Source organism: Oncorhynchus gorbuscha, unplaced genomic scaffold, assembly GCF_021184085.1.
Source record: "Oncorhynchus gorbuscha isolate QuinsamMale2020 ecotype Even-year unplaced genomic scaffold, OgorEven_v1.0 Un_scaffold_3277, whole genome shotgun sequence".
In the NCBI taxonomy this organism is placed as follows: domain Eukaryota; kingdom Metazoa; phylum Chordata; class Actinopteri; order Salmoniformes; family Salmonidae; genus Oncorhynchus; species Oncorhynchus gorbuscha.
In genome coordinates this window covers 29,991-52,590 of record NW_025747560.1, presented here as the reverse complement: position 1 = coordinate 52,590, position 22,600 = coordinate 29,991, and the positions used below count along the sequence as shown (strand labels likewise).

Sequence of the window (22,600 nt, the reverse complement as noted above, 5' to 3'; positions counted from 1 at the left end):
ACATGCACTTATGAGAAACACGTTTTGCAGAACTCACAACATGCACTTATGAGAAACACGTTTTGCACAACTCACAACATGCACTTATGAGAAACACGTTTTGCAGAACTCACAACATGCACTTATGAGAAACACGTTTTGCAGAACTCACAACATGCACTTATGAGAAACACGTTTTGCAGAACTCACAACATGCACTTATGAGAAACACGTTTTGCAGAACTCACAACATGCACTTATGAGAAACACGTTTTGCACAACTCACAACATGCACTTATGAAACAACATTTTGAGAAACAGTTTTGCAAACTCACAACATGCACTTATGAGAAACACGTTTTGCAGAACTCACAACATGCACTTATGAGAAACACGTTTTGCAGAACTCACAACATGCACTTATGAGAAACACGTTTTGCAGAACTCACAACATGCACTTATGAGACTTATGAGAAACACGTTTTGCAGAACTCACAACATGCACTTATGAGAAACACGTTTTGCAGAACTCACAACATGCACTTATGAGAAACACGTTTTGGTTTATTTCATTCCATTTATGAGTTTTGTCAATTTATTGATAGTCATTTTTGTTTGAAATGCTCCAGTCAATATTGGGTAAGGTCACGCACCTGATTACGCATATAGAAGTAGGACTAGTCTACTTGGCCTGCTCACAAATTTAGGCCTATAAATGTGCCTATTTGGGGATGTCTGATAGTATTTCTGATTGTCTTAACTCACCACCACTAATGAACTGTGGAGCTTCTCAAAGTAATTTTTCTTCACCTCAAACAGCAAGTAAACAAAGTCTGCTTTTACTTAGAATCCATTGAGAATGACAATTGTTCCTCAAAGTATTTGAACAATATTTCCAGCTCTCTCCTTTCAATAACCACTCGGCACAGAGGGAACATGACATGCTCTGATCCAGTGGAAACGTCATAAAATACCTGATTACTTCTTATCCCTTGCACAAATAGCCTACATCTGTGTCTGTCCCGAGGTCACTGGAGAGGGAGACTCTGAGGGCCCAGAATATTTGATACAATGTTTCAAGTTTGCGAGTTCAGTTGATAGTTGATACAATGTTTCCAGTTGTTTGCAGACAGGCCATGCATAGCCAATGTGATGATTTATAGTATATTTATTTCAGGATATTGTCTACCTGCAGGCTGCAATGTTTTTATGTGTTGGCTTTAGGCAGGCTATTTTCACATAGTTGGCAATGGCAATAAAAGTTACTTTTAGATTTGTATAATTTTAATTTAGAATGTAGATTAACCACAGAAATGATTTTGAGATACAATTACTATTATAAATTAAATTAAACTGTTCCAGTGAAATGTGCATATGAAAATCATAACTGGAACGCAAATTAGTAGAAATGGTAGGATGACTTGGCACTCCAAATGGATCAGTAGAAATGGTAGGATGACTTGGCACTCCAAATGGAACAGTAGAAATGGTAGGATGACTTGGCACTCCAAATGGATCAGTAGAAATGGTAGGATGACTTGGCACTCCAAATGGATTAGTAGAAATGGTAGGATAACTTGGCACTCCAAATGGATCAGTAGAAATGGTAGGATGACTTGGCACTCCAAATGGATTAGTAGAAATGGTAGGATAACTTGGCACTCGAAATGGAACAGTAGAAATGGTAGGATGACTTGGCACTCCAAATGGATCAGTAGAAATGGTAGGATAACTTGGCACTCCAAATGGAACAGTAGAAATGGTAGGATGACTTGGCACTCCAAATGGATCAGTAGAAATGGTAGGATAACTTGGCACTCCAAATGGAACAGTAGAAATTGTAGGATGACTTGGCACTCCAAATGGATCAGTAGAAATGGTAGGATGACTTGGCACTCCAAATGGATTAGTAGAAATGGTAGGATAACTTGGCACTCCAAATGGAACAGTAGAAATGGTAGGATGACTTGGCACCCCAAATGGAACAGTAGAAATGGTAAGATAACTTGGCCCTCCAAATGGAAAAGGTTGCCGACCACTGGTGTAGCACTATACCGGCAACTTCAGGAGCCTAAGGGCAGAATACGCAAAGTCCAGCAGCCGCAAGTGGAAGGTCAGGAGCAGGGTTTTCTTTCTTCTGGTTAGGCTATCGTGATCTCTGGCTCCCTTGAGTCATTTGTGTGTCTTGATTATTCAATCAAACACCATGCTTAAAGCATCAGACAAGTTCATTACATATAGCCTAGTTGATTTTATTCAAACACATAGGGTGTGTTTATGTATGAAAAAAATAACAATTAAAAATGTCAATCAATGTAGAAAAGAATACTCTTGGACGAACAAGTTTTTTTTAGTCGGGGACAGCCCTAGTAGAAATGAGCTTTAGATGCCCCAACCAATTCTGAGGGAGAACCCCCAGATCCACTGCCAGGTTATGTCCCCCCCACTTCTAAAACCACAGTTGCACCCCTGTGGATAGATGTCGAAAAGGGGTAACAGATGATGAATTAAAACTACAATAATGTAAAGAATGGAGCTAATGCGTCCTGTGACATTTTCACAAATATCACTAGATTTTAATGAAATGTATGTTTGAAGTGCTCTAAGAATTAGCCTACTTTCGATGAGAACATTACTGTTTTCAACGGCCACTTTTGTCGGAGAGAGATTTACACGGTGTAATGTTTGTGTTGTGGAGAAATGACCAGGCAGGAGACGGGAGTACAGTTAGTTTTCGTTTAGTCAAAACCTCTACAGTTCGCGGCATTCCAGTGCGCATGTGCATTTCCTATTAGGCGTAGTAACGTAACACTGCCGTAAAGCATTACTGCTTAGTAACAGCACAGTAACTAATGTAAACAGATGTAGATCCCAGATACTACACACGGTTATCAAAACGTCACGCCAGCATAAACCCACACAAAACATCGTCCTTATTTCACGTAGAAAAATAAACTATAGATCTATCATTCTACTCGAAAGCAAGTCTAAGAAGCGGTGGATCTGATATATGTGTGCTATATCTATGCTTCTTACTTTTTTGTTTGAGCAACTTGTACTTTATGTTTTGTACACCAACTTTAAACAGCTGAAACAGCAATATTTTGAGTTATGGAAAATATATTTCACAGCAGTTTAGATGGTATAATGACTATCTACGCTCTGGATAAGAGCGTCTGCTAAATGACTTAAATGTAAATGTTAAATGTCTATATTTGCTTATTTTGACCCATAAACTGAAATTAGACAAACTATTAGAGTTTTAGCACCCGGGAAATGGTGGAGTGATTTCTGCATAGTGCAACTTTAACCTATAACAACAAAACGCCTAAATCAAGGGTCATTTATAATTTATCAAATGACTGGAAAACGTACAGACGGTCCCTTTAATTGATGAACAGTTTTAAACCGTTCAGGGATGTTGGGGTGTTGAACGCAGCACTAATCGAGGAAGGTACATGTACACAGATATACATGTCAACAGTTCAGTGGGTTTAACGCGTTGGTCGAGCGGCATAAGGACTCAGCAACAACACCAACAACAACAACAACAACAACAACAACATAGTAGTAGGTTTATTTTGCAGCACATCGTGCATTTGTCAGTCCTTGGAGGAGGTTGTGTATCGTCGATGGGCAGGGCCATGCTCCTCCAGAGGTGGCTGGGTCCCACCCTGCTGTCAGCTGGCCACCGCTCTGCAGGAGGGCGGAAACAGACGCAGTTCACCCCCAGGCTGAAACACGTGTCTCTCTTTAGGAGTCCCAGCAGCAGACGCGGCATGGCGGAAGAAGCGAAGAAACGAGCAGGCTATGCTGCGGTGGATAATCATGTTCAGGTAACACAACTGATCTTGTGTTGACTAATATAGCTGACAATGGGGACAGTTCATGTGTTTTGTTTAGCAGATAGCTAGGTCAGCGACCGTGCTCAGTTCGGTGTGTTAATGTGGGGGTCATGCTGATGCTAAACACCTAGTTGACTGACCAGTACATCATGTAATGTACTACTGAAACATTAGACAGTAAACATACCGTGTCCAGGTACCTAGTTGACTGACTAGTACATCATGTAATGTACTACTGAAACGTTAGGCAGTAAACATACCGTGTCCAGGTACCTAGTTGACTGACTAGTACATCATGTAATGTACTAGTGAAACATTAGACAGTAAACATACCGTGTCCAGGTACCTAGTTGACTGACTAGTACATCATGTAATGTACTACTGAAACGTTAGGCAGTAAACATACCGTGTCCAGGTACCTAGTTGACTGACTAGTACATCATGTAATGTACTACTGAAACATTAGGAAGTAGTTAGACAGTAAACATACCGTGTCCAGGTACCTAGTTGACTGACTAGTACATCATGTAATGTACTACTGAAACGTTAGGCAGTAAACATACCTGGACTTCGACACGGTATCTAGCTAGTTGGCGCAGATATGTTTTGTGGCGGCCAGGTAGACTGTAGTGGCGGCCAGGTAGACGGTAGTGGCGGCCAGGTAGACGGTAGTGGCGGCCAGGTAGAAGGTAGTGGCGGCCAGGTAGACGGTAGTGGCGGCCAGGTAGACGGTAGTGGCGGCCAGGTAGACTGTAGTGGCGGCCAGGTAGACTGTAGTGGCGGCCAGGTAGACGGTAGTGGCGGCCAGGTAGACGGTAGTGGCGGGTAGACGGTAGTGGCGGCCAGGTAGACTGTAGTGGCGGCCAGGTAGACTGTAGTGGCGGCCAGGTAGAAGGTAGTGGCGGCCAGGTAGTAGTGGCGGGTAGTGGCGGCCAGGTAGGCGGCCAGGTAGGTAGTGGCGGCCAGGTAGACGGTAGTGGCGGCCAGGTAGAAGGTAGTGGCGGCCAGGTAGAAGGTAGTGGCGGCCAGGTAGACTGTAGTGGCGGCCAGGTAGACGGTAGTGGCGGCCAGGTAGACGGTAGTGGCGGCCAGGTAGACCAGGTAGACTGTGGCGGCCAGTGGCGGCCAGGTAGACGGTAGTGGCGGCCAGGTAGACGGTAGTGGCGGCCAGGTAGACGGTAGTGGCGGCCAGGTACGGTAGTGGCGGCCAGGTAGACTGTAGTGGCGGCCAGGTAGACTGTAGTGGCGGCCAGGTAAGTGAACATGACCACAACAAAGCTGCACAACCATCTAGTGAATGCGCTACTGAGTGGCGCAGTGGTCTAATGTACCGCATCTCTGTGATAGAGGCGTTACAACAGACCCTGGTTCGATCCCGGGCTGTATCACAACAGTCCGTGATCGGGAGCCCCATAGGGCAGGGCACAATTGAAATATCAAAATGAACTCTGAACCAACTATATTAATTTTGGGACAGATCTAAAAGCATTAAACATTTCTATTCGCTACCTTGCTGTTGCTAGCTCATTTGTCCTGGGATATTAACATTGGCTTGTTATTTGACCTGAAATGCACAAGGTCCTCTACTCAGACAGTTAATCAACAGATAAAAGGGTAAACCTAGTTAGTGTCTAGGAATCTCTCCTCCTTTAGGCTTCTTCTTTGGACTTTATATGGCGGTTGGCAACCAACTTTAAGGTGCATTACCGCCACCAACTGGAGTGTGGACCTCAGTTCATGTTGCAATCACCCACGTGCGTTTTTGTTCCTAAAAACCAATGTGGAGAGGCGAGACTTGCAGCGCATCAAGTGTTACAAATAGAACCAAGTTCCATTTTAGCACCTGGCTACACAGATGCTCGTTGACGCAATGAGGAGTAACGCGTAGGTTTAAATAATTTGGCTTGTGTACATGTTATTCAATCATCATCCACACTGCTCAGGAGCATCTGCACCATGCTGACCAGACCTCTGGTGCCCGTGTGTCCGCATGTTGATTTTGTGACACTGGACGTGCTGCATGTCCCGCCTCTCCCATCTCCTCGTTGGTTTTTAGGAACATATACCCACGTGGGCGATTGCAACATGAACTGAGGTCCACATTCCAGTCCAGTCGGACTGTGACCCCTTTGGTCACTTTATTTGTCTTGTGATTAGTTACAATGACATTACGCTCATTACTGTAAACACCAAACATGAGAATGAGTTGCTTGAGTCAGTAGAGAAACGTATACTTCATTATCTAAATTTAGCAATTCGTTATTATTGATAGGAGGCGACTTTAACATCACTATAGATAATTCAACTGATAGATGGCCCCCAGGTAGGCCAACCAATCAGAATTTGGGTTTAATACTTTTTATGGAAAAGTTTGATCTTACTGATATATGGAGAGAGAGGTTTCCGTCCGACAGATCATTCACTTGGAGTAACAAAACAGGTTCCAGACATTCCAGAATAGATGTTTGGCTTATATTGAAATGTATTGATAGTGTGTTGTACTCCCCTCAGACCATAGGGCCATTTACATTCCTGTCAAAATATTTACCCCTGATACTAACCTTGGTAGGGCATCCTACTGGAAGCTAAATGGCTCCTTGTTAAATAATGAAATTTGAATTTAAAGAGCTGCTCTCACACTTTTGGAAATGGCTTGTGAAGAAAAATCATATTGCAAGAAGTGTGAGCTCTTTTTAAAGTTGAGGTGGTCAAATATCTTATGTGGTGTTAATCTGGCTAAGAGCAGAGGAAACCTCCCTTTCTCAGAGGTCACCAGCTGGCCTCTCGGGGAGAAGAAGATGGAACTGATTGAGTTAATAAATCAACTGGATAATATATAGAGATGAAATCAACTGGATATACATAAATACACATACAGTTGAAGTAGGAAGTTTACATACACTAAGTTGACTGTGCCTTTAAACAGCTTGGAAAATTCCAGAAAATGTCATGGCTTCAGATAGGCTAATTGATGTCAATTGGAGGTGCACCTGTGGATGTATTTCAAGGCCGACCTTCAAACTCAGTGCCTCTTTGCTTTACATCATGGGAAAATCCAAATAAATCAGACAAGACCTCAGAAAAAAAGACCTCCAAGTCTGGTTCATCCTTGGGAGCAATTTCCAAATGCCTGAAGGTACCATGTTCATCTGTACAAACAATAGTACGCACGTATAAACACCATGGGACCACGCAGCCGTCATACCGCTTAGAAAGGAGACTCGTTCTGTCTCCTAGAGATGAACGTACTTTGGTGCGAAAAGTGCTAATCAATCAAAGAACAACGGCAAAGGACCTTGTGAAGAAGCTGGAGGTAACAGGTACAAAAGTATCTATATCCACAGTAAAACAAGTCCTATATCGACATAACCTGAAAGGCCGCTCAGCAAGGAAGCCACTACTCCAAAACTGCCATAAAAAAGCCAGACTACGATTTGCACATGGGGACAAATATTGTACTTTTTGGAGAAATGTCCTCTGGTCTGATGAAACAAAAATAGAACTGTTTGGCCATAATGACCATCGTTATGTTTGGAGAAGAAAGGGGGCGGTTTGCAAGCCGAAGAACACCATCCCAACCGTGAAGCATGGGGGTGGTAGCATCATGTTGTGGGGGTGCTTTGCTGCAGGAGAGACTGGTGCACTTCACAAAACAGATGGCATCATGCAGGAGGAAAATTGTGGATATATTGAAGCAACATCTCTAGACATCAGTCAGGAAGTTAAAGCTTGGTCACAAATGGGTCTATCAAATGAACAATGACCCAAAGCATACTTCCAAAGTTGTGGCAAAATGGCTTAAGGACATCAAAGTCAAGGTATTGGAGTGGCCATCACAAACTACTTCCTACACCTGCATTGCTTTCTGTTTGGTGTTTTAGGCTGGGTTTCTGTACAGCACTTTGAGATATCAGCTGATGTACGAAGGGCTATATAAATAAATTGGATTTGACAAAGCCCTGACCTCAATCTTAAAGATCATTTGTGGGCAGAACTGAAAAAGCGTGTGTGAGCAAGGAGGCCTACAAACCTGACTCAGTTACACCAGCTCTGTCAGGTGAAATGGGTCAGAATTCACCCAACTTATTGTGGAAGGCTACCCAAAACGTTTGATCCAAGTTAAACCATTTAAAGGCAATGATACAAAATACTAATTGAGTGTATGTAAACTTCTGGCCCACTGGGAATGTGATGAATGGAATAAAAGCTGAAATAAATCATCTCTACTATTATTCTGACATTTCACATTCTTAAATAGTGGTGATCCTAGCTGACCTAAAACAGGGAATTTTTACTAGGATTAACTGTCAGGAATTGTGAAACTGAGTTTATACACCTTAGCAACCATCACTCCTGTGTTCCAATGGCACGTTGTGTTAGCTAATCCATGTTTATCATTTTAAAAGGCTAATTGATCGTAGGAAAACCCTTTTGCAATTATCTTACTACAGCTGAACTGTTCTGAATTACAAAAGCAATAAAACTGGCCACCTTTAGACTAGTTGAGTATCTGGAGTGTCAGCATTTGTGGGTTCGATTACAGGCTCAAAATGGCCAGAAACAAAGGACTTTCTTCTGAAACTCGTCAGTCTATTCTTGTTCTGTGAAATGAAGGCTATTCCATGCGAGAAACTGAAGATCTCATACAACGCTGTGTACTACTCCCTTCACAGACCTCGCAAACTGGCTCCAGCCAGAATTGAAAGAGTGGGAAGCCCCTCTGTGGCCATCAATTTAGCTTCTAGCACCGGGGCCTTATCTTTAAAAGGAAGAGTCCTAATAACCACGGCTGAGGGCATCTCTTGTCTGGACTAACATAGGGCAGCATATCTTTATATCTTGCCTGTAAAATAAGCGAAGAGCAACCAGATGATTTTCAACTTTCTGTGGAGAAACCGTACCAATTACATTAGGAAACTGTGAACACCGTTATGAGTATGGCGGGCTGAATTGTCTGGCCTTCTAAATAATAAGTTTAACATCAATTGGATAAGAAGACCCACTTCTCTGGGGAACTTTATTCCTCATGTCTTCTACTTTTGGTGGCCTTAACTTCATGTTGGTATATATTGGCGAAGTTCCAGTGAAACCTGTCGATGAAAAGCAGAACGTTTTCTTGGCATGGTCCTTAATTTATAAACACAATTTTTCTCCACACAGATATTATATATGGAATAATTGGGATATATTGTATAAAAATATTGGTTTTTAGAATATTGGTTCTGAAATAATATCCTATTGGTGAGCCAATTTGTAAATACAGAGGGTCTTTTGACTTGGTTCTAAGGAATTCTGATCACTATGTCATGTTGGTCCATTCAACAACAATAGAACTATAGGAACCTTGTTTCAACAGGATGTTGATTCTATACCTCATGTTGGTCCATTCAACAACAATAGAACTATAGGAACCTTGTTTCAACAGGATGTTGATTCTATACCTCATGTTGGTCCATTCAACAACAATAGAACTATAGGAACCTTGTTTCAACAGGATGTTGATTCTATACCTCATGTCATGTTGGTCCATTCAACAACAATAGAGCTATAGGAACCTTGTTTCAACAGGATGTTGATTCTATACCTCATGTCATGTTGGTCCATTCAACAACAATAGAACTATAGGAACCTTGTTTCAACGGGATGTTGATTCTATACCTCATGTTGGTCCATTCAACAACAATAGAACTATAGGAACCTTGTTTCAACAGGATGTTGATTCTATACCTCATGTTGGTCCATTCAACAACAATAGAGCTATAGGAACCTTGTTTCAACAGGATGTTGATTCTATACCTCATGTTGGTCCATTCAACAACAATAGAGCTATAGGAACCTTGTTTCAACAGGATGTTGATTCTATACCTCATGTCATGTTGGTCCATTCAACAACAATAGAACTATAGGAACCTTGTTTCAACAGGATGTTGATTCTATACCTCATGTTGGTCCATTCAACAACAATAGAACTATAGGAACCTTGTTTCAACAGGATGTTGATTCTATACCTCATGTTGGTCCATTCAACAACAATAGAGCTATAGGAACCTTGTTTCAACAGGATGTTGATTCTATACCTCATGTTGGTCCATTCAACAACAATAGAGCTATAGGAACCTTGTTTCAACAGGATGTTGATTCTATACCTCATGTCATGTTGGTCCATTCAACAACAATAGAACTATAGGAACCTTGTTTCAACAGGATGTTGATTCTATACCTCATGTTGGTCCATTCAAAACAATAGAACTATAGGAACCTTGTTTCAACAGGATGTTGATTCTATACCTCATGTTGGTCCATTCAACAACAATAGAACTATAGGAACCTTGTTTCAACAGGATGTTGATTCTATACCTCATGTTGGTCCATTCAACAACAATAGAGCTATAGGAACCTTGTTTCAACAGGATGTTGATTCTATACCTCATGTTGGTCCATTCAACAACAATAGAACTATAGGAACCTTGTTTCAACAGGATGTTGATTCTATACCTCATGTCATGTTGGTCCATTCAACAACAATAGATCTATAGGAACCTTGTTTCAACAGGATGTTGATTCTATACCTCATGTCATGTTGGTCCATTCAACAACAATAGAACTATAGGAACCTTGTTTCAACAGGATGTTGATTCTATACCTCATGTTGGTCCATTCAACAACAATAGAGCTATAGGAACCTTGTTTCAACAGGATGTTGATTCTATACCTCATGTCATGTTGGTCCATTCAACAACAATAGAACTATAGGAACCTTGTTTCAACAGGATGTTGATTCTATACCTCATGTTGGTCCATTCAACAACAATAGAACTATAGGAACCTTGTTTCAACAGGATGTTGATTCTATACCTCATGTTGGTCCATTCAACAACAATAGAGCTATAGGAACCTTGTTTCAACAGGATGTTGATTCTATACCTCATGTTGGTCCATTCAACAACAATAGAGCTATAGGAACCTTGTTTCAACAGGATGTTGATTCTATACCTCATGTCATGTTGGTCCATTCAACAACAATAGAACTATAGGAACCTTGTTTCAACAGGATGTTGATTCTATACCTCATGTTGGTCCATTCAACAACAATAGAACTATAGGAACCTTGTTTCAACAGGATGTTGATTCTATACCTCATGTTGGTCCATTCAACAACAATAGAGCTATAGGAACCTTGTTTCAACAGGATGTTGATTCTATACCTCATGTTGGTCCATTCAACAACAATAGAGCTATAGGAACCTTGTTTCAACAGGATGTTGATTCTATACCTCATGTCATGTTGGTCCATTCAACAACAATAGAACTATAGGAACCTTGTTTCAACAGGATGTTGATTCTATACCTCATGTTGGTCCATTCAAAACAATAGATCTATAGGAACCTTGTTTCAACAGGATGTTGATTCTATACCTCATGTTGGTCCATTCAACAACAATAGAACTATAGGAACCTTGTTTCAACAGGATGTTGATTCTATACCTCATGTTGGTCCATTCAACAACAATAGAACTATAGGAACCTTGTTTCAACAGGATGTTGATTCTATACCTCATGTTGGTCCATTCAACAACAATAGAACTATAGGAACCTTGTTTCAACAGGATGTTGATTCTATACCTCATGTCATGTTGGTCCATTCAACAACAATAGATCTATAGGAACCTTGTTTCAACAGGATGTTGATTCTATACCTCATGTCATGTTGGTCCATTCAACAACAATAGAACTATAGGAACCTTGTTTCAACAGGATGTTGTATCTATACCTCATGTTGGTCCATTCAACAACAATAGAACTATAGGAACCTTGTTTCAACAGGATGTTGATTCTATACCTCATGTTGGTCCATTCAACAACAATAGATCTATAGGAACCTTGTTTCAACAGGATGTTGATTCTATACCTCATGTTGGTCCATTCAACAACAATAGAACTATAGGAACCTTGTTTCAACAGGATGTTGATTCTATACCTCATGTTGGTCCATTCAACAACAATAGAGCTATAGGAACCTTGTTTCAACAGGATGTTGATTCTATACCTCATGTTGGTCCATTCAACAACAATAGAGCTATAGGAACCTTGTTTCAACAGGATGTTGATTCTATACCTCATGTCATGTTGGTCCATTCAACAACAATAGAACTATAGGAGCCTTGTTTCAACAGGATGTTGATTCTATACCTCATGTCATGTTGGTCCATTCAACAACAATAGAACTATAGGAACCTTGTTTCACCAGGATGTTGATTCTATACCTCATGTTGGTCCATTCAACAACAATAGAACTATAGGAACCTTGTTTCAACAGGATGTTGATTCTATACCTCATGTTGGTTCATTCAACAACAATAGAACTATAGGAGCCTTGTTTCAACAGGATGTTGATTCTATACCTCATGTTGGTCCATTCAACAACAATAGAACTATAGGAGCCTTGTTTCAACAGGATGTTGATTCTATACCTCATGTCATGTTGGTCCATTCAACAACAATAGAACTATATATATAGGAACCTAGTTTCAACAGGATGTTGATTCTATACCTCATGTTGGTCCATTCAACAACAATAGAACTATATATATAGGAACCTTGTTTCAACAGGATGTTGATTCTATACCTCATGTCATGTTGGTCCATTCAACAACAATAGAACTATATATATAGGAACCTAGTTTCAACAGGATGTTGATTCTATACCTCATGTTGGTCCATTCAACAACAATAGAACTATAGGAACCTTGTTTCAACAGGATGTTGATTCTATACCTCATGTCATGTTGGTCCATTCAACAACAATAGAACTATAGGAACCTTGTTTCAACAGGATGTTGATTCTATACCTCATGTTGGTCCATTCAACAACAATAGAACTATAGGAACCTTGTTTCAACAGGATGTTGATTCTATACCTCATGTTGGTCCATTCAACAACAATAGAACTATAGGAACCTTGTTTCAACAGGATGTTGATTCTATACCTCATGTTGGTCCATTCAACAACAATAGAGCTATAGGAACCTTGTTTCAACAGGATGTTGATTCTATACCTCATGTTGGTCCATTCAACAACAATAGAGCTATAGGAACCTTGTTTCAACAGGATGTTGATTCTATACCTCATGTCATGTTGGTCCATTCAACAACAATAGAACTATAGGAGCCTTGTTTCAACAGGATGTTGATTCTATACCTCATGTCATGTTGGTCCATTCAACAACAATAGAACTATAGGAACCTTGTTTCACCAGGATGTTGATTCTATACCTCATGTTGGTCCATTCAACAACAATAGAACTATATATATAGGAACCTAGTTTCAACAGGATGTTGATTCTATACCTCATGTTGGTCCATTCAACAACAATAGAACTATATATATAGGAACCTTGTTTCAACAGGATGTTGATTCTATACCTCATGTCATGTTGGTCCATTCAACAACAATAGAACTATATATATAGGAACCTAGTTTCAACAGGATGTTGATTCTATACCTCATGTTGGTCCATTCAACAACAATAGAACTATAGGAACCTTGTTTCAACAGGATGTTGATTCTATACCTCATGTCATGTTGGTCCATTCAACAACAATAGAACTATAGGAACCTTGTTTCAACAGGATGTTGATTCTATACCTCATGTTGGTCCATTCAACAACAATAGAACTATAGGAACCTTGTTTCAACAGGATGTTGATTCTATACCTCATGTTGGTCCATTCAACAACAATAGAACTATAGGAACCTTGTTTCAACAGGATGTTGATTCTATACCTCATGTCATGTTGGTCCATTCAACAACAATATAACTATAGGAACCTTGTTTCAACAGGATGTTGATTCTATACCTCATGTTGGTCCATTCAACAACAATAGAACTATAGGAACCTTGTTTCAACAGGATGTTGATTCTATACCTCATGTCATGTTGGTCCATTCAACAACAATAGAACTATAGGAACCTTGTTTCAACAGGATGTTGATTCTATACCTCATGTTGGTCCATTCAACAACAATAGATCTATAGGAACCTTGTTTCAACAGGATGTTGATTCTATACCTCATGTTGGTCCATTCAACAACAATAGAACTATAGGAACCTTGTTTCAACAGGATGTTGATTCTATACCTCATGTTGGTCCATTCAACAACAATAGAACTATAGGAGCCTTGTTTCAACAGGATGTTGATTCTATACCTCATGTTGGTCCATTCAACAACAATAGAACTATAGGAACCTTGTTTCAACAGGATGTTGATTCTATACCTCATGTCATGTTGGTCCATTCAACAACAATAGAACTATAGGAACCTTGTTTCAACAGGATGTTGATTCTATACCTCATGTCATGTTGGTCCATTCAACAACAATAGAACTATATATATAGGAACCTAGTTTCAACAGGATGTTGATTCTATACCTCATGTCATGTTGGTCCATTCAACAACAATATAACTATATATATAGGAACCTAGTTTCAACAGGATGTTGATTCTATACCTCATGTTGGTCCCTTCAACAACAATAGAACTATATATATAGGAACCTTGTTTCAACAGGATGTTGATTCTATACCTCATGTCATGTTGGTCCATTCAACAACAATAGAACTATATATATAGGAACCTAGTTTCAACAGGATGTTGATTCTATACCTCATGTTGGTCCATTCAACAACAATAGAACTATAGGAACCTTGTTTCAACAGGATGTTGATTCTATACCTCATGTTGGTCCATTCAACAACAATAGAACTATAGGAACCTTGTTTCAACAGGATGTTGATTCTATACCTCATGTTGGTCCATTCAACAACAATAGAACTATAGGAACCTTGTTTCAACAGGATGTTGATTCTATACCTCATGTTGGTCCATTCAACAACAATAGAGCTATAGGAACCTTGTTTCAACAGGATGTTGATTCTATACCTCATGTCATGTTGGTCCATTCAACAACAATAGAACTATAGGAACCTTGTTTCAACAGGATGTTGATTCTATACCTCATGTTGGTCCATTCAACAACAATAGAACTATAGGAACCTTGTTTCAACAGGATGTTGATTCTATACCTCATGTCATGTTGGTCCATTCAACAACAATAGAACTATAGGAACCTTGTTTCAACAGGATGTTGATTCTATACCTCATGTTGGTCCATTCAACAACAATAGAACTAGGAACCTTGTTTCAACAGGATGTTGATTCTATACCTAGGAACCTTGTTTCAACAGGATGTTGATTCTATACCTCATGTTGGTCCATTCAACAACAATAGAACTATAGGAACCTTGTTTCAACAGGATGTTGATTCTATACCTCATGTTGGTCCATTCAACAACAATAGAACTATAGGAACCTTGTTTCAACAGGATGTTGATTCTATACCTCATGTTGGTCCATTCAACAACAATAGAACTATAGGAACCTTGTTTCAACAGGATGTTGATTCTATACCTCATGTCATGTTGGTCCATTCAACAACAATAGAACTATAGGAACCTTGTTTCAACAGGATGTTGATTCTATACCTCATGTCATGTTGGTCCATTCAACAACAATAGAACTATAGGAACCTTGTTTCAACAGGATGTTGATTCTATACCTCATGTTGGTCCATTCAACAACAATAGAACTATAGGAACCTTGTTTCAACAGGATGTTGATTCTATACCTCATGTTGGTCCATTCAACAACAATAGAACTATAGGAACCTTGTTTCAACAGGATGTTGATTCTATACCTCATGTTGGTCCATTCAACAACAATAGAACTATAGGAGCCTTGTTTCAACAGGATGTTGATTCTATACCTCATGTTGGTCCATTCAACAACAATAGAACTATAGGAACCTTGTTTCAACAGGATGTTGATTCTATACCTCATGTCATGTTGGTCCATTCAACAACAATAGAACTATAGGAACCTTGTTTCAACAGGATGTTGATTCTATACCTCATGTCATGTTGGTCCATTCAACAACAATAGAACTATATATATAGGAACCTAGTTTCAACAGGATGTTGATTCTATACCTCATGTCATGTTGGTCCATTCAACAACAATAGAACTATATATATAGGAACCTAGTTTCAACAGGATGTTGATTCTATACCTCATGTTGGTCCATTCAACAACAATAGAACTATATATATAGGAACCTTGTTTCAACAGGATGTTGATTCTATACCTCATGTCATGTTGGTCCATTCAACAACAATAGAACTATATATATAGGAACCTAGTTTCAACAGGATGTTGATTCTATACCTCATGTTGGTCCATTCAACAACAATAGAACTATAGGAACCTTGTTTCAACAGGATGTTGATTCTATACCTCATGTTGGTCCATTCAACAACAATAGAACTATAGGAACCTTGTTTCAACAGGATGTTGATTCTATACCTCATGTTGGTCCATTCAACAACAATAGAACTATAGGAACCTTGTTTCAACAGGATGTTGATTCTATACCTCATGTTGGTCCATTCAACAACAATAGAACTATAGGAACCTTGTTTCAACAGGATGTTGATTCTATACCTCATGTCATGTTGGTCCATTCAACAACAATAGAACTATAGGAACCTTGTTTCAACAGGATGTTGATTCTATACCTCATGTTGGTCCATTCAACAACAATAGAACTATAGGAACCTTGTTTCAACAGGATGTTGATTCTATACCTCATGTCATGTTAGGAACCTTGTTTCAACAGGATTCTATACCTCATGTCATGGTCCATTCAACAACAATAGAACTATAGGAACCTTGTTTCAACAGGATGTTGATTCTATACCTCATGTTGGTCCATTCAACAACAATAGATCTATAGGAACCTTGTTTCAACAGGATGTTGATTCTATACCTCATGTTGGTCCATTCAACAACAATAGAACTATAGGAACCTTGTTTCAACAGGATGTTGATTCTATACCTCATGTTGGTCCATTCAACAACAATAGAGCTATAGGAACCTTGTTTCAACAGGATGTTGATTCTATACCTCATGTCATGTTGGTCCATTCAACAACAATAGAACTATAGGAGCCTTGTTTCAACAGGATGTTGATTCTATACCTCATGTCATGTTGGTCCATTCAACAACAATAGAACTATAGGAACCTTGTTTCACCAGGATGTTGATTCTATACCTCATGTTGGTCCATTCAACAACAATAGAACTATAGGAACCTTGTTTCAACAGGATGTTGATTCTATACCTCATGTTGGTCCATTCAACAACAATAGAACTATAGGAACCTTGTTTCAACAGGATGTTGATTCTATACCTCATGTCATGTTGGTCCATTCAACAACAATAGAACTATAGGAACCTTGTTTCAACAGGATGTTGATTCTATACCTCATGTCATGTTGGTCCATTCAACAACAATAGAACTATAGGAACCTTGTTTCAACAGGATGTTGATTCTATACCTCATGTTGGTCCATTCAACAACAATAGAACTATAGGAACCTTGTTTCAACAGGATGTTGATTCTATACCTCATGTTGGTCCATTCAACAACAATAGAACTATAGGAACCTTGTTTCAACAGGATGTTGATTCTATACCTCATGTCATGTTGGTCCATTCAACAACAATAGATCTATAGGAACCTTGTTTCAACAGGATGTTGATTCTATACCTCATGTCATGTTGGTCCATTCAACAACAATAGAACTATAGGAACCTTGTTTCAACAGGATGTTGATTCTATACCTCATGTCATGTTGGTCCATTCAACAACAATAGAACTATAGGAACCTTGTTTCAACAGGATGTTGATTCTATACCTCATGTCATGTTGGTCCATTCAACAACAATAGAACTAACTATAGGAACCTTGTTTCAACAGGATGTTGATTCTATACCTCATGTCATGTTGGTCCATTCAACAACAATAGAACTATAGGAACCTTGTTTCAACAGGATGTTGATTCTATACCTCATGTTGGTCCATTCAACAACAATAGAACTATAGGAACCTTGTTTCAACAGGATGTTGATTCTATACCTCATGTCATGTTGGTCCATTCAACAACAATAGAACTATAGGAACCTTGTTTCAACAGGATGTTGATTCTATACCTCATGTTGGTCCATTCAACAACAATAGAACTATATAACAGGATGTTGAGGAACCTTGTTTCAACAGGATGTTGATTCTATACCTCATGTTGGTCCATTCAACAACAATAGAACTATAGGAACCTTGTTTCAACAGGATGTTGATTCTATACTATGTTGATTCTACCAATGTTGGTCCATGTTGGTCCATTCAACAACAATAGAACTATAGGAACCTTGTTTCAACAGGATGTTGATTCTATACCTCATGTTGGTCCATTCAACAACAATAGAACTATAGGAACCTTGTTTCAACAGGATGTTGATTCTATACCTCATGTTGGTCCATTCAACAACAATAGAACTATAGGAACCTTGTTTCAACAGGATGTTGATTCTATACCTCATGTTGGTCCATTCAACAACAATAGAACTATAGGAACCTTGTTTCAACAGGATGTTGATTCTATACCTCATGTTGGTCCATTCAACAACAATAGAACTATAGGAACCTTGTTTCAACAGGATGTTGATTCTATACCTCATGTTGGTCCATTCAACAACAATAGAGCTATAGGAACCTTGTTTCAACAGGATGTTGATTCTATACCTCATGTTGGTCCATTCAACAACAATAGATCTATAGGAACCTTGTTTCAACAGGATGTTGATTCTATACCTCATGTTGGTCCATTCAACAACAATAGAACTATAGGAACCTTGTTTCAACAGGATGTTGATTCTATACCTCATGTCATGTTGGTCCATTCAACAACAATAGAACTATAGGAACCTTGTTTCAACAGGATGTTGATTCTATACCTCATGTCATGTTGGTCCATTCAACAACAATATAACTATAGGAACCTTGTTTCAACAGGATGTTGATTCTATACCTCATGTTGGTCCATTCAACAACAATAGAACTATAGGAACCTTGTTTCAACAGGATGTTGATTCTATACCTCATGTCATGTTGGTCCATTCAACAACAATAGAACTATATATATAGGAACCTAGTTTCAACAGGATGTTGATTCTATACCTCATGTTGGTCCATTCAACAACAATAGAACTATATATATGTTGGTCCATTCAACAACAATAGGAACCTTGTTTCAACAGGATGTTGATTCTATACCTCATGTCATTCCCTATTGGAATGTTTTTATTGATAATATCTGTTGGGGAAAAGTTTGGTTGTTGCTCCACACATACCTATTTATTAACAAAATTAAGTTTATTTTTATATTATTCAGAGATATTATCCTGCCAACCACCTAATATGAAGAAGTTTAAATAAAATATGTTGTAATGTGTTGCATCATTTTCTGCATTGTATTAATGTAAGGAATCTGGGGTAAGACATCAGTAGATTTATAATGGAACAGATTAATGAAGATCTTACACTATTATCGAGAGATGTACTACTGGGATTCTAGGAATGGTTATTTCATAGTGCCATGCTCATGGGAAATGGTGCTATTATCATATTGCCAGAAGATACTGACCGTACCGTTATGCTCGTTTACACTGAGCTGCACCGGGTTTGATGAAAGATATGGGTTGAAAACGTACCTCAATGCAGGGATGGGATGTGCCACTGTACACTGAGTTTGACCTCCTATCCACACTGCTCCATCAAAGACGGAAATAGTGGTAGTTGTCCTGTGAAACTGCCCTTTTCATCCTCATGCTAGCTAACAGTAGCCACAGCAGCAATTTTGGAATGGCATGTTGCCTTGAACAACAAAGGAGCCGATTGGCTGACCCTGCCATTCCAAAATGGCTGAGGTGGCTACTGCTAGCTAGCATGAGGACAAAAAGGGCAGTTTTCTAAGGTATTATCTCAGTCCGCAAACAGCGTTAGAGGTGCATGTCGCCACCTACTGGCCGAGGGGAAAACTGATCAGCTTTAACGCTAAACAATACTAGACTAGGGAAATGTGAACAAATGTACTATTAGAATTCAAAAGTTACATTTAAAAAAAATATTCTTTCAGCCAGATTGAATGTCTATTCAGACCTTTACCCAGGCGCAGGAACCTGGGAGGGGGGAACCTCTTCAGTTTTCTTTAACATTTCGGCTGTAAAGTTCTGGCGTTCCAGAAATCCTTTTGCTACCATCACATTTTCGTCTCGCTTCTTTAGATAGTTTTTGTATGAACGCAACAAAGTCCACCTTCACTGCTCGTGTGTTGGGATCCTGCATGGCATTGACTGCAGACTGTGGGACATCCACTACCATCTCTCCTCAAGCTATTTTCACTGCCTCCACACAGGAGACCTGCTGGATGACCCCTAGCTACTGCGACCTCTTCATCCATACAGGGCACTCCGGGAATGTGATTCCCATCACAATTACAGCAACAATGTCTCATCTGACTTGTCAGCTAATACATATTTCTTCCTTTGTCAACGTGTCAACTTTTACAATGCAACACTGCAGCGGCTTCTGTACATACGGTATTACCTCATATCTCACATACCCAAGTTTTCCATGATTCAGGAGAACCACTTCATCAATCCACACTACACCGATAGGCATACTTCCTGTCTATCATTCGTGCCAAGCGATGTGTGTCCACTGCTCCTGCCATCCCAAAACCACAGAGCCTCTATGTCCGAGACGCCAGAGATGACGCCTTTTTAACCGGTGCCCTACTCAAAGTCATAGCCTTCGTTGATATCTTGTAGAGCCTTTTGGACTGTTAATAAACTGTCACTAAATCAGAATATGGCTCTTTGTCACTTGAACCAGATCACCCAATAAACATTGTAGCTGGTGAATCCCACTCCAACCATGAACAGCAGTTCATTTCCAACTTTAGCCCTTTTCATTCTACTGTTCTTCACCGTCATCCCATTCATTTTCACCAACTTTACTCATGCCAACAGAATCGTTCAATGCTTCCAAACTCTCCTTGTCCCCCGACGGCCATTTAAGCTGGAGCCTCTCCTCCCTCTGCAACATCTTTCGGGGCAGTTTTTTTTTGTGAGACACCGCGGGTTTTACAATCTTCTCGCTGTATCGGGAAGGATAAAGGTAACATTTGGAGTACAGTTTCATATCCCATCCCTGCATCGAGGTACGTTTACCAACCCATATCTCTCTCCGGTTCCACGGTGTCTTAATGGAACCATGATTGCGTTCTGACCCCAGTGCAGCTCAGTGTAAACAAGCGTAACAGTGGGTCGGTATCTTCTGGCTATATGATCATGTGAACTGGCTGTTACATGTCTTTCCTTCCATCACAGAACAACCAGGTAGTTGGAGTGGGCAGTGGATCCACCATTGTGTATGCTGTAGACAGACTAGGTGAGGAAACCATAATACTAGCGTACCGGTTGAACAAGAGAATGTAGTACTTTATTCATCCACAAAGGGCTGATTGTGATCACCTCTGATCTGTTCTAGCGGAGAGAGTTCGTCAGGAGAAACTCAACATAGTGTGTGTCCCCACCTCCTTCCAGGTGAGTGTGAGGTACGATGGCTGTGTATCATGTATTCTACGGGGATCTCAGAGAGCCGACTCTAATCTGGCAGATGGCCCTCAACATTTGATCTTGTCCTCCAGGCTCGTCAGTTGATTCTGCAGCATGGTCTAACCCTGTCTGATCTGGATAGACACCCAGAGGTACTGTTGGTTAGCAACTTTTTTTTTAACGATGTGTTACATGTCCTCAAGTCTGACACATTCTTTAGGAAACGTGTGGAGTTGGTGTGTGAAATCAGAAGTTTGTCCTGTAGACTGTGTTATTGTCAGCAGTATTGTGTTCTACCTCTCTGACCTCTAACCCCATTCCAGCTGGACGTGGCCATCGATGGGGCAGACGAGGTGGATGCTGCTCTCACACTCATCAAAGGAGGAGGGTAAGACTCTGTATATTCATCGGATCACAGTTCTAGGCTGTCCTGTTGCTCTCCCTGGCTGACGGTCCCGTTGCTCCCCCTGGCTGACGGTCCCGTTGCTCCCCCTGGCTGACGGTCCCGTTGCTCCCCCTGGCTGACGGTCCCGTTGCTCCCCCTGGCTGACGGTCCCGTTGCTCCCCCTGGCTGACGGTCCCGTTTGCTGTCCATGCCAGGCTCCATACATCACCATCTCACCAGTTATCTTTGTCTCCCTTCTCCCTCACTCCCCTCCTCTCCCCACTCACCATCTCACCAGTTATCTTTGTCTCCCTTCTCCCTCACTCCCCTCCTCTCCCCACTCACTCCCCTAGAGGCTGTCTGACTCAGGAGAAGATTGTAGCTGGCTGTGCCAAACACTTCATCGTCATCGCTGACTTCAGGTGGGTGTGTTCTCCTGTAATTGCATAGTGCCTAGACTTGGTGAGGTCTTTGATTATCTAAAGTATAATAGAGGTTACAAATATAAAGAAACCCAGGAGGACTCCACTGCAGGCCTGGGAACCCTCCAGGCCAGGTCCTTCATCCCCGTCAGTGGCTCGCTTGGGCCAGTGAAAATAATATTGTAGTAATGCTATTTGTAATCTAGGCCAGTGCCTTCGGAAAGTATTCATACCCCTTGACTTACTCCACATTTAGTTGATACAGCCTGATTTTCAAATGAATTCATGTTTTCTCACCGATCTACACACAATACCCCCTAATGACAAGGGGATTTTAGCAAATGTATTGAATGAAATGCAGTATTCACACCCTTGAGGCAATGCTTTGTTGAG

At 40.3% G+C, this 22,600-nt stretch overlaps 1 protein-coding gene across 2 annotated transcripts in view; it reads left to right on the top strand.

Moving 5' to 3' along the window:
• Positions 1–3,430: 3,430 nt before the first annotated feature.
• LOC124027480 (ribose-5-phosphate isomerase-like) overlaps positions 3,431–22,600 on the top strand; it is a 30,644-nt gene continuing 11,474 nt past the window's right edge. The window contains exons 1-7 of one of the 2 annotated variants that reach the window (XM_046339897.1): positions 3,483–3,549; positions 3,737–3,815; positions 21,173–21,233; positions 21,333–21,388; positions 21,493–21,552; positions 21,724–21,788; positions 22,139–22,207. In XM_046339897.1, coding sequence (XP_046195853.1) covers positions 3,759–3,815; positions 21,173–21,233; positions 21,333–21,388; positions 21,493–21,552; positions 21,724–21,788; positions 22,139–22,207 — 368 coding nt within the window. In that variant the 5' untranslated portion in view covers positions 3,483–3,549; positions 3,737–3,758. Of the gene's footprint in view, positions 3,816–21,172; positions 21,234–21,332; positions 21,389–21,492; positions 21,553–21,723; positions 21,789–22,138; positions 22,208–22,600 lie in introns of both variants that reach the window. The other variant, XM_046339896.1, reaches the window with a different exon arrangement.